The sequence below is a fragment of the Triturus cristatus genome, chromosome 5_2, assembly GCF_964204655.1.
Source record: "Triturus cristatus chromosome 5_2, aTriCri1.1, whole genome shotgun sequence".
Lineage (NCBI taxonomy): Eukaryota > Metazoa > Chordata > Amphibia > Caudata > Salamandridae > Triturus > Triturus cristatus.
Genome location: NC_140588.1, coordinates 516,457,848 through 516,471,814, shown reverse-complemented (window position 1 = coordinate 516,471,814; position 13,967 = coordinate 516,457,848). Strand labels below are relative to the sequence as shown.

General features: G+C 41.3%; 1 protein-coding gene across 1 annotated transcript in view; it reads right to left on the bottom strand.

Moving 5' to 3' along the window:
* Positions 1–13,967, bottom strand: part of DCLK3 (doublecortin like kinase 3) — a 339,069-nt gene that overhangs the window by 155,879 nt on the left and 169,223 nt on the right. The window contains exon 2 of the mRNA XM_085607560.1: positions 10,344–12,226. Within this exon, the coding sequence (XP_085463686.1) occupies positions 10,344–12,226 (1,883 nt within the window). The remainder of the gene's footprint in view (positions 1–10,343; positions 12,227–13,967) is intronic.

Here is a 13,967-nt window from a genome sequence, read left to right as displayed (position 1 = left end):
CTTACTGGTATAATTGATTGATGTCCTAGAAAAGTATTCTTTAAAATATGTTAGGATATGGTTTGCTGAAACATAATAGTAATCCTGCATTTCTAGGTACCTTTGGCCTTATGGTTATGAAATAACTTTTTTAATGATACATTTTTGACTGATTATAATATTGTTATTTATTTCTGTATCTGTTTATGACTGTAGTTGTTGTCTTGTACTTTTATGATTTTAATTAATCTAATAAAGTGGATTGATTGATATTTTAGAACGTTAGAGTTACAAGTGCAGGGTGCAGCTTTGAAAACACCATTTCTTGACCTCGGAATGTCAGTATAATTCATGTGCACTGATGCCCCAGTTCAAATATGGCTCCATGCCGTTACAAGACTAAGTGAAAACATGATTGAACATGATGTGGGTCCCATTGCGGCAGTAGTTACAGAGAAGGACCATGTTACATAGCTAAATAGGTAAGGAGAACTCTGTTACAAGCCTCTTTGCTCTTTTGTAGCACTCTGGAAACCCCAAGGTGCTGCTGACTTGTGCAAAATTGTAAGCGCTTTCTCTCCATTTTGAAATACAAGCGCTACTGTCCCTGCCCTGGTATTCGATTAATACCTTTCTCGCTAGGCACAATTCAGTTCAACCTGTTATTTCCCAATCACTATTTTGTAAGTAGTCGAAGTGAAGACACATATCAGATTACAAAGAGGGGAGTATGGCATGTATAAGATGATATTACCAGTCTACTTCGATCATAAAAATACACTCCCTGTAGTGGGGCGGTTGACTTCAGGAAGATACTCAAGAGAGGAGTACGAAGGAGGTATACCTTCGTACTCCTCTCCTGAGTATCTTCCTGAAGTCAACCGCCCCACTACAGGGAGTGCCCAATGCCATATGTGTATTTTTAGGATGCCTAGCTGTCTCAGGACTATAAGCTCCATGGTGAGATGTGAATTAAAGACAGTCCCTTCGGGGCACTTGTCAACGCTATCCTTTTGCCAGTAAGAGTCGATTCTCAGGGTGAGACAACATGAATTCATAAACATCCTAAAAACGATTGACCAAAAAGGCTTTCACTTGTCTCTTTTATCATTAGATTTATTCAGTGACTATAGTAAATGTTCCATCAGCAGTGTAGCCTGCATGACTATTTTTAGATTGTTGTATCAGCAGACTGACTTCTTCCACTCATACCAAGAGAACTTATTTCCCAACCTAAATGATCCCGTACTGTTGTGCTGGATAAACTGTCTTTTCAGTACGTATTGATGGTGGGCCCGATTCACAGAACTAACTTAAGACAATATCCTAAACTTACTACTTTTGGTATTCACAGAAGGCATTTAGTAGTAGTAAAGTTAGGATTTTGTCTTAAATTTGTCTTAAGTCTGTCCTAAGTTTGTCTTAAGTCTGTCTTAAATCTGTCTTAAGTCTGTCCTAAGTTTGTCTTAAGTTTGTCTTAAGTCTGTCTTAAGTCAAACTTAAGTCAAACTTAAGACAACATCCTAACTTCACTACTACTAAATGCCTTCTCTGAATACCAAAAGTAGTACGTTTAGGATTTTGTCTTAAGTTAGTTCTGTGAATCGGGCCCGGTAATTTTGGTAACTTCCAGGGACGTGATGCTGCTCACAGCCCACCTTTGATATTGCTGGTCCTGGCATAATGGCATTATGGTGCCCACCACAGACAAAATGTTTGCTTTTACACATGGGTTGCAGTTCTTGACATATTGTGATCAGCAAGACATGACAGTAACCACCACTGGTATCGCTGGGTTTGGGATAATTGTAGTAATGCTTGGCATAGGGTGAGCGTCAATACCAAATGAACATATTTATTGCAATGCTGGCCTGGCATAGCGGTGGTAATTCCTAGCCTGTGGTAGACATTCATGGCATGTTGATGCCCATCATTCCTATACTGCTGACCTGAGCATATTAGTAACAATTATTGGTATGCTGACTGCATCAGTGGCACGAGAGGGTGACCGTGGGTGTGCACTACAATGAGAAAACATTAGGCATATACATTCAAGATTAGACAATGGCTTTAATGCTACTCACCACAGAGCAGGTCTCTCTCCAACTGTCACAACTGACAGGGATAGAATCACACTCAACAAAGGTAGAATAGAATCACACTCAACAAAGGGAGAATAGAATCACACTCAACAAAGGTAGAATAGAATCACTCAACAAAGGTAGAATAGAATCACACTCAACAAAGGTAGAATAGAATCACTCAACAAAGGTAGAATAGAATCACTCAACAAAGGTGGAAAAGAATCACACTCAACAAAGGTAGAATAGAATCACACTCAACAAAGGTAGAATAGAATCACACTCAACAAAGGGACAATAGAATCACTCAACAAAGGTAGAATAGAATCACACTCAACAAAGGTAGAATAGAATCACTCAACAAAGGTGGAAAAGAATCACACTCAACAAAGGTAGAATAGAATCACACTCAACAAAGGTAGAATAGAATCACACTCAACAAAGGGAGAATAGAATCACTCAACAAAGGTAGAATAGAATCACACTCATCAAAGGTAGAATAGAATCACACTCAACAAAGGTAGAATAGAATCACTCAACAAAGGTAGAATAGAATCACTCAACAAAGGTGGAATAGAATCACTCAACAAAGGTATTCCATGTCCAATTAAAGGACAAGCAACACACTTAACAGGGAGCAACAATTTTAAGCTAGAACAGCATGCAAGATAGAATCTATCCATGAGTGACAGTAGTACGTGTAAGTACTTTATGAAAATGCTAAACTGATTAATGGGCAGCTGGTGTTTCAGTAGAAAATATGTTTATTTCTCATCAAAATGATATGCATTTATTTGGAGTAAGTGAGTTTATTTTTCCAAAATGAAAAGTGTGTATTATATTTGATAGCAAACTGTGCTCCTTTTCGTAAGTTGATGCTTGTGAACAAAATGAATGTATTTCAACCTATCCACTTAAAGCAGATATTTGAGTACTCATCGCTAAGGCCGTCTTACACTCTCATCTCCAAAATTAGTGTAGCTCATTTGTAAATTGGCAGCACACATTCAAGACTCGTCCTATAGAGTACATCTTATTAAATAAAACAAGACCAAAATAACACAAATAAAATTAGTAGAACAAGAGATATGCAATTTTAAAGGTTTCAGTGAAAACAGTGCCAAAAAGGACAAAGGGTCTACTGTGGACATATGGTCACACTGTACCTAGACAAAGTCAAAAGTTCGGTCGACTGCAACAGAGCGTGGATTGGCTACAGGGACCCAGTTAGGCCCTCCGAACAAGAGTACCTTAAATCGTGGTTGCGGAGCGCTGCCAGGTCCCCATACCTAGGATGCTTCTCGCAGCTGAGGTGATGTGTTGGTTTCGAGGAGCTGCGAAGTTGCGATGCAAGGTCCTGCGTCATCGTTGAGGATCCCACTGATGTGGACTTGCGATGTAAAGTCTGGCACCGAAGATTCCTCACGCAGTCGACACAATGTGTTAGTTCCAAGGAGCTGCAATATGAGAACCTGCGTTGTCGTTGAGGCTGCCGTCGACGAGAGATTTGCAATGTAAGGCCCTTAGTCAGGAACCCTTCGCACAGCGGCTTTTCTGTGGCGGGCTGCAAGGTTGATGTGGAGTCCTTGCTCTAAGACAATCCTTGCAGCAGAGGTGATGCGTCAGTTCTGCTCGGGTTTGCACCGTGCAACAGAGATGATGCGTCAGTTTTGCTGGATCCACAGAGAGGCTGGCAGAGCACTTCAGGCCCACTTCCAAGAGTCTAGGACTGGTGTGACACCACTTGGCAGGGTAGGACTCACAGATGGCAGAGTTCAGGTCATTGGTTCAAGGTTGGTAGAGCCTTCTGTCCACTAGGCTGTAGTCAGTAGGCCAGCCAACAATCCCTAGGGTCCTGGGTTCAAAGTATGCAGGCCAACCCCTTCCCACCCATGCAACAGGTCAGCAGAGCAGGGGTCAAACAGAGTGGCAGTCCTTTCAGCAGTATAGCAGTCCTTTTCCTGGCAGAGTATCCACAGGCTCAGAAGTGTACTAAAGAGTTGGTGTCTGGGGCCCAAAATGTATATCCTTTTAAGTCGGAGAAGCTTCTAGAACTATCCCATTGTAATCCACCGGCTTCCTGCCTTCCTTGTCCTGGTTCCAGACTACCTATAGGGGGTATGCAGCCCTTTATGTTTTAGCAGGAAACAGCTTATTCAAGTGTAAGTAGGGCTGTGCCCAGCTCCGCACTCCCATCCTGCCAGTGATGGCCCATTCAGGCACACCAAACCTCTCAATTGTGTGTGGCTGTCTAGGAGGAATACACAAAGCCCAACTGTCAGTCAGTTACACCCAGTCATGTGATCCAGAGACAAGATGCATACACAGAATGGCAAAAGCAGGAAAATGCCAACTTTCTAAAGGTGCCATTTTCAAAATTCTAATTTGAAATCCGACTTTATCATAAAAGAGGATTTCTCATTACAATTCCAAAGACACCAAACATGGACTGTTCACCTGGTGCCATTTGGAATTATCACTTACTAAATGTAATAAGGCAACTTCAATGTTATTCATTCTATGGGAGAGGTAGGCCTTGCAGGAGTGAAAACAAATGTTTCACTCCTGCTATCCCAACTTTTTCAGTATTTTCAATAAATGTGTATTCAATTTTACTGAATAAAGATGCCTATTACCATCTTGAAAGTAACATTGAAAAACAAGAAAATGCAAACCAACTAACCTTACTCCTCACAGCTCCATCACAGACCTCTTAATTAAGTGTGACTTCACACCAACGGGAACTCTTGTGCATGCACACAGGGGAGCCCATGTTATGCCCCCTTGTGTGCATTCACAAGCATAGGAGGGACGGGGGGCCCTATAGGACCACCTTTGTTTCCTCTCCTCCAAGGTTTATATGGAGTAAGAACCTCAATGTAAACCCTGGAGGAGAGGAAACTCGTAATATGCTTGGGAGGAGTGCGGCGGTCGGGCGCCTCGGACCGCAAGACTTGTAAACAGGCCCTGTGTGGAACACACAGAGAAGTGATATGTCTTTGTGCTAGTTAAGGTATCTGATCAATTTTGGAACATCTGAAACCCTAGCCAGGGTGATGTTGCTATCAAACTGAAAATACTTTATTAGCTGTGTGCACTGCTTCACAGAATATGTGGGTCTTGCCTTGGTAAGGTGGACCAGGAGGGCATTTCTTATGTGAAAACCAGATACTTTCACTACCACTACCACTTGGGACAACTGGAATACCTTTTTCACTCTTGTTTCCACCTTCTTCCTCCCTTTGGTCCCTGAATGGAAACTGTGTGATGTTATGTAGCGATTTACTGATTGTAGTCATTTTGCCAGTTTATTGAGGCTTACAGCATTTTTAGTGTAGTGTAGTGTATTGCAGTTAGGGCCAGACTGGGAGCCCAAAGCAGCCCTGGCAATTTTGTCGCCCAGCCCCCCGGCAAGAAAGTGTGATGCACTGCTGCTTTTGTTACTGGTGGCCGATATTGCAGCAGTGCTGCAAAACCGGTCCCCAGTAACGAAACCGGCCCCACCATTGGAAAACCAAGCCACACCATTCCAGCCTCCAGGGGAAGCGCCCGATGCCCACAACGGCCAGTATGGCCCTGATTACAGCAATTCTAAAGCACCTTCCAACTTCTTGGCAAACTTCTTGGCAAAGCCCCAAAGACCTTTCTGAACAGCAGATGAATAATTCCAACATCTGAAATCCATGCATGGAAAATGGTGCAGCTTGAAGTGTAGTTTATTAGTGCTGTATTTTGGTGTTATGCATGAAGGCCAGAGGGTGTAGTCCAGAATTTATGCAGTAGTTTGCTACCACATATTATATATATATAATGGAAAAAGGAAAGAGTGTGAGGAGAGGTTTTTAAGCCACATTCAGGTTTGCAGCCTGCGCATCACTTGGGTCCTGCTTTTTGGAAAAATCTTTATTGGCGTTCTGAATTCACAATAGCTGTTGCGGTTCCCAATTTTCTTTGGAAGTATATTCCACATAGCTTACCTGTCTGTACTGAGAAGCAGGTACCTCTTATGTGGGTTTGTGGAAAGGGGGGATTATCAGGAGAGGGGTCATTCGTTATCGGAGGTTTCTCCTGAGATTGTAGGAAGGTTGGTCCTAGCCCATTCAATCCACTGGTTTGCAATGCAGAGGTCTTTATAGGGTATTCTTCTTGCTACTTGTAACTAGTGAAGTGCCCTGAAAGCAGAGACGGGGTCCTGACTGTCTAGGTTACGTACTTGTCTAGTGCTCTGTTATAGATTTGTTGGAGGTTGGTGATTAATTTTCTACTTATGTGCTCAGATAGGGAAAACTATGGGTGTCACCAGTTCACATGTACATGAATGTGACTTACAAAAGTTTTAAATACATGGGTTTGAAAAAACAGAAGGCACTTTCCAAGATCTGTAATTTAAAAGTGAGGGAGTTGATCTTAGAGAAAGTGGACGTTTATTTCATCAGAAATGGTCTTGTGGATTGGTCCAAGAGACAGGCATTGTTTAAAAATGTACAACTGTCCAGTCAACCCCTGGAATGTAGGAAATACAAGGGGCACATGGTACACTGAATAACCATGAGCTGTACTTTTGTCGCATCCTGAAGGAGGACTTTATGTTAATGTGTGGACTGCCTGGCAGTATTTTGTCAAGTAAATTAATAGGTTATTTCTAATCAAATTACACAGTGACATTGCATTTCAATGATTTTACAACTGAATTAAGTCACACACATGAACTATTTTATGCAAAGGGGGATTAAGTGATTTGGCCAAAAGTGCCATAGCTGTGATTAGAACACTTGTTCTAAAGTCGAGTCCCTGCAGAAGGGCCTTTATATATTCAAAATGCCTTTAGTCTTAAGGGGATCGTTTAATGCAATTATAAGATGAGTTTTAGTATGCCTGACGCTTACCAAATTATAACACAAGGATCATATACACTAATCAAGTATTCCTCATTGGTAGTAGAGGTGAAAAGCAATTCCTGTTTTTAGGTTTTGCCTCAGAACAGCGTTAGCTGTCCCATATCCTCATGTAATGAAATAAAATCATAAGTAATACCTACATTTATACATACCCTGAGGGGTAATATGTCAGCCCTCCTCATCCATTAGCCTGTTTAGCTGCCATGTCACATTTTACTTCTGCCCACCAGAGCATACAGCATAAGGTAATGGGTCAGCCCACTTCATCCCCTGGCTCTCCTGCACTGTGAGTGAGAGCATTTGGTTTATTCACATGCAAATTTGGTTCAAAAGAACAGCACTTCAGTGCCAGGCTGGTGGATCAATGTTTTTTTCTTTCCATTCTTTCCCCTTTTTACTTGTCTGCTTAAACTGTCTTCCGAATACAATAATTCAAAGCCAATTGTATCTTTCTTTGCAACATTAAGAATCATATTTTCTATGATGTTTCTGGTGGTGTTCCAAATACACCTGTACTGTTCTATTCAAATTACATGCAATGGGTAATCACATGTATAAGCTGTCTGACTCGGATATGGAGCACTACGTATAATGTTGTTTCTTTCTACAGCTTTCATACTCTGATTGCTTTCTTTCTCAGAAAGCCTTCTCCCTCTATACACCTACAACCCGCAATGAAAAATTGATCTTGACTTACTTCTGCTTGATTCCTCTCCTTTCTTTTTTCAGTGAACCTCTTCTTACGTTCCACCTTTTTATCTATTTATAGTATGCCTTCTACTTCTGAGTATAGCCTCCTCTCTGTCTCATGCCTGTCTTCCTTAATCTCTCTTAATGTAATTCTGCAATTGGCTGATACCTCATTTTAGAGATCACAAACTCTCCTGGTTAAATCCCTATTTCTGTAACATAACATTCCCCAATCTCCACTAGCTTATTTATTAGTGAACAAAAGGGGGTTTGGCCCGAAGCAGGTTGGGTAAGGCCAGAACAATTTCAAACACAAGAGGGGGACCTATCCGTCACAATTAAAGTGCTGGAATGATTTTACCAGACTAAGAGCATTCACTTATTTGAATGTTCTTAAGCATTTATTTGCTTTTCATTTATATGTTTTGCTATTAACTCATTTACATTTGTAAAAGCATGCCTAAACATAAGACACACCATTTTCACAGTGAATTACATGTATAATAAACAATCAGTTAGAGCTTAAACAAAATTCAGACACATTCAATAAAGACAAAAAATCATAAATCCATAAAACATGAATGGTGAAAATGCATTCTAGTAAAATCTTGTCTTATGGTTAGGCATGCTTTTACAACTGTAAATGAGTTAATAGCAAAACATATAAATTAAAAGCAAATAAATTCTTAAGAACATTCAAATAAGTGAATGCTCTTAGTCTGGTAAATTCATTCCAGCACTTTAATTGTGACGGTTGGGTCAGCCTATTGCTTAGAGCATTCATTCACCTAAAACCACAAAGCCCCCACTAATTATCACACCTAACTGGTATTAATATAATCTAGCACAAAGCAACTGGAGGAAATGCATGCCTTTTTTCAGAACAGCATGTAACTGATCGCAGTAACCACTGGATTAACCACTAACCTTGGGTTCCGGAGTTGCGTGCTACTCGCTGTTAAGCGCTTCAATGACTCATCAAGGATAGTAAAAGCTATATAAATTCAATTACAATTACTGAACACCTGGTTTTGGTACTGAGTCAGCTCCAGTCTTTAGACAAGGCAGCTCTGTAACTTCAGCAACAAGGCCCCCAAGCTCCGGTTATGGCTAGAAACAAATACTGTTCTTTATATCAAGATTGGATCTAGGAACTAACTACCGTTTGTCGAAGAGAAAAAGGCATGTGCAGAAGAAGAGATATGAAAAACAAATAAATTAATAGAGTATGTGGTTTATTGGAAGTACATATGAATGCTTTATACTGCGATTTTAAATGTCTGATGCATTTTAGTGGATTATTTGTCTATTTTCAGCCTATGTTCCATCTCCTGGAATAAGCTCTTATAAAAAAAGTGTGAATCTTTGTAATATTTATTTAAACTCCTGAACTGAGCTACATAATATTATTGTGCATGTGCCTTATACTAGGTGTAATTTTATATCTATATATAAGAGCCAAGTGATTGTATTTTGAAAAATAAAATATTTAAATTTGGGCATATGATGTAGCATCATGTAACTAAAAGTACCTTGGGATAGCCAAATGAAGTTTTCCTGCCAAAGCCACCGCACTAATTAAAGACACCAATGATCCAGCAAAACGAGGTATTAGGCTTTAAGAGGTTTTCTACCCACCCACATTAAAAGCTCCAAAGTCCATTTCAGAGAAGGCCAGTGGTTAATGTTGTAGCTGTAGTGATTGCCTTTACCCCATCACATTAATAGGTTAACCCGTTGTAAAGAAGATCCTCACATTAGTTTAACAGTATTCTGTTCATAGATGTCCATTTGACGTGTCTTACATAGCCTTTATTCAGTGTCATGTAATTCAGCGTCCAGTTCCCTTGTACATGTGAGAATATTTTACAGAGATTTATTTATCATCATAGACACATAGACATGTAAGGTCCAATCCTAAATTGGTTAATCTCTAGTTCAGTAAAATTCGCAACATGAACACAGTCACCTAAATTCACAAGGAAGCAGATCATGTAGCTGCCTGGCTCCTACCTCATAAATTCCTCAAAATGTTTTTGGGGGTTCCAGTCAAGTGCAGCACCAAGGCAACAGCTCAATGAGCCACCACTGTACCTCACACAACCACTGGTGTTTGGATTTATCCTCCAGTCTAGTGTGATATTAAACAATGATAAAACCAGTCAAGCACAACCAGCTCATCATCTTCCTTCAAAGTATGGCATGGTTGAGCCACGGGCTATCTACATCAGCTACAGATGGGTCTGAAAGCTGTTGGGATAGGTAGAGAAACCCCAGGCTTGCTTGTGATAGGTGGCAGTTAGAAATTGACACTAGGAGACAGGAAACAGCAACAAGAGTTTGACAACACCAATTTAAGTGACACTGTCTTGGCACACGCTTGTACGAACAATAATTCTAGAGCCAGAACACACTCTATGCCTTTGGGAATTAAAGAGAAGATTATAGTCATCTACAATACAGATAACAATGGCCATAGCTGTCCCTTTCACAACAAGCGCAAGACACGTCTAGGCATTCCATGCCGGAGTGAGTTGTATAATGTAAAATGTCAGTGTATGGTGAACTTGAGTCTTCATGTTCACCACTTTGTGAAACAGAACCTATAGAAATTGGACATGACACAAAAATTGTGTTTGGAATTCAGAGATCACTTCAAAATGTACATGTAAAAGTGATCAGATATACTACTTACCAGGAGATTTTCTGGTTTGAGATCTCTGTGGACAATGTTCTTGCAGTGAATGTAAACAAGAGCCTCACACAAGTCAGCAATCATGAGTGCGGCATCATGTTCTGTGAATCTAATACTCTCTATAATTGCATCAAAAAGATCACCCCCCTTCACGTACTCCATGATCAAGTAAATCTCAGTCTCAGTTTCATACTCATCTAGCAGTTTCACTATGTTGGGATGTGAAACATCCTTGATTATGGAAATCTCATTCTCAATCATGTCTTCTTTCCCTTTGAGTTTGGACTTGTCAATAATTTTCATGGCATATTGTTGATTTACACTGCGGACTCTGCATTCCTTCACAATGGCAAAGTTCCCATCCCCGATTGTCCTGCCAATCTCATAATAGTTCTCTACATCAGCTCTACATTTCAAATGCTTTGGCCCCCTATCAGAAAGTTGCTTAAGCTCTTTTGTTTCTTTGATGGCTGAAAGGCCTCCATTTTCTTGCACTCTTTCCAAACCAGTTTCTGTATTTGTTGTCCTTGAGTAGCTACTGTTGGGGTTTGTGTCCTGTACCTTTTCCCCCGGGTGTATTTTGGTTTGTTTTTCTTCATGTACCTGACAATCCTCTGCTATTTTACGACTTCCTCTAAGAGTGCAGAAACTTCCTTTCTTTTCCCTAGTTTCTATTCGGTCTTCTGTGGTGCCATATTGAGGATCAATAGCCTCTTGCTTATTCTGCACGAACTGCCTAATGAGAAGTTCATTGTGCACTATAGAATGTTCCCCTTGTTTTTCAGCGATGTCTTGCTTTTTAGCAATTTCATGAAAGTTACCATAAATATGCTTGTGGGGACTGGTACAGTCTTTGCCATTACATTCCAATTCATATCCTCCTATAGAACTTCTCGAAAACGTTTCACAACTTATGTGTGCTTTGCTTTCTAAGCTGTATCTCTGACAATTCCCCAGGTTTGGGTGTTTGACATCTAGTGAGCCACATACCTGCCTCTCACGGTGTAGCTTACGCCTAACCTGTCTTTGCTTTTTGCACTGATCACATTGGACAATGTCATTCACATTCACATCTGCAATCCCAGCCTCGACATTTGTATCTTTTTTGGAGCACTTCTGCCCCTCTCTTAATTTCTCAGGAGGTCGTCCTTGCTCTCTGTGCCACTTCTGCCGCTCCCGCTTTTTCATCTTCACTGTTTCCGTGTGCCGGATCTTGCAGTCAGTTTTCTCATCATGTTTGGTGGCTAGTCGAGGTGATTTGGCACCACAGCAGATCTTTGGGATTTTGGACTCCTCAAAGCCACTATCTACTTTCAAAGTTTGGTGAACTGGCTCACCCACAGTTCTTTCAGAGATTTCACAATGTCCTTTTCCAGTAGCATGTGCACACAGGCTCTCCGGATAAAGTTCTTCTATGACCGTTTCAATGTTCTTTGTTGTAAGCTGCTCCCGTCCCATAGCAATGAAAACATCATCTCCCCTGAAGAAATCAGATATACCTCCTATTTCTTTCCCTTTTATGGTGTACAGCTTCCTCACGCGATCGTTCTTCCATCGAGGTAATCCCAATGCTTCTGAAATATCAGCAATCAACTGTTCAAAAGTCTGCACAGATCGTCTGTTGAGTAATAATGTGATCTTTCGCAAGGCACAGGGTCCAGGTTTGACCACTGTCACAATTCTTGGCTTGACTGGGCTATTCTCTGAGTGGATTGTATGAAAACCATTTCTGGAATTGAAAAATGGGGAACTGTAACTGTTCATTCCCAAGAATGGTTTTCCAAAATATCCACGTCCCACAGGCGGATATGTTCCTTGCCATAACCTATCCGGCTTTCTTGGGCTGATGGTGTTGTACGGTTGATCAGATATCAGTGGTTGGCCTGAAACAAATCAAACAAAGGTATTAGACTGATATAAAAAATAAAACATTTAAACACCGGTCATAATTTCTTACAAATTTATGATCACGGCATGTTTTATTGAACCTCCCTGTGAATGCATTTGCACCAGAAGAAAATAAAATGTTACATCATTGCAGAATGTGTTTACTAAAGTACAAGAAAGTTGCCAATGGTTACAATCATCACATATTTTTGTTTCACTCCCCGCCGCGCGTCTATGTGCTTCATCAGGCAAAATAACAGACACAACATATTTGCTTTCAAAGCACTGGAAAAGTGAGCACTGAAGGGGCAGGTGGTAGATTATATACTTTGCCACAAGAGTGGAGGTATAGATACTGTTAGTTGGTCACATTAACAGTTAAAAGGAGGCTATCTCATATGAGTAATTTGAAGCTTAGGCTAAAAGTATAGCTTTTGAAATAACTTGGAATATGGAGTAATGTGGCTACTGTCCTCTGCAGTTCAATATCGGGATCTAAAAACTCCACCTTAATAATTACATTTTTAGCAGAAAACAGAATTGTCAGGTCCGAGGAGCATCTTACTTAATTGATCTGTCATCAGTAGAACAGCGAGAAGAATTTGGCCTTTTTCTGGCGAACAAATGCCATTCCCAGAGTACAGGTAGATCAAATCAGATGGGGGGTTTCCCAAGCACTTATGCCTGTATGTCAAATGCATCCTGGACAGGCAAGGTGCTACATGCTTATACGGAACCACTTTTATTTAGGTGGACAACCGTCTGGCCCGACCATCACCCTTGCTGATGGACTTCAGGAAGAAACTCAAGACCTGGCTTTTCGACTAAGCCCAGCAACCCAGCGCCTGCATACCCTCACAGGTGATAATGCTCTACAAAAACTGATTGATTGATACATTTGCCCTTGAAATGCAATTTAGGCAAAGATCACAAGATTCTCCAAAGCTCCATGACAAAACCAAGAGACTGGGCCACATCAGATCTCTTCTAGCCTCAAGCAGGCCGCAGACAGGCCAGCCCTTGACCCAGGCTTTGTCCAGGCTGCAGCCAGTGTACCTCAGCATGTCCAACATCCTGGGAGTCCACAGTGCCTCTGGAAATATAAATGTGGCTGTAATGATTTCAGTCGTCCACTTTTTCATTTCTCTGGCTGAAGTAATACTGTGAGTTTCTTAGTCCAGTGATGCTGCGAGCAACACTACCCACTCATGCAATACCACTGTCAGCTCAAATACAGATAGAGCTTGATAGCGTTATGTCCTTTCATACCGCAGGCTTGTGAGAGAGCGTCTTTCTATTCAACCTGCCACTTCCGTGTCACTTTACAAGTCTCTGGTAAAGTAAAAGATTGCAGAAGCATGATCCAATGAACTTAGGTGTGCCCCCTGGAGATATTGAGAAAATGGATCAACCCAGGCTACTTACAGGCTATCTTTGGGCTATAAACGTATTGGTTTGCAGCTCAATTTAAATGCAGACATTTTATGCTTTCGTCACCATTTTGGGAAGGTGACACAGTGGCCAGTGCTAGTGCCTTCAAGTTCAATTTCAGTGCGGGGTCATGTGCTCATGTCGTGGGATTCCGAGGACGAGTCAGGATGCGGAGGGAGTTGAAGCAAGTCGAGGCGACGGCGTTCATCTGGTGGGTCATGGTGAGGGAGGAGTCTAGGATGATGCCGAGGTTCTGGGCGTGGTCCGTCAGGGTGGGTGGGTTTCCGAGGGCAGGGGGCCAGCAAG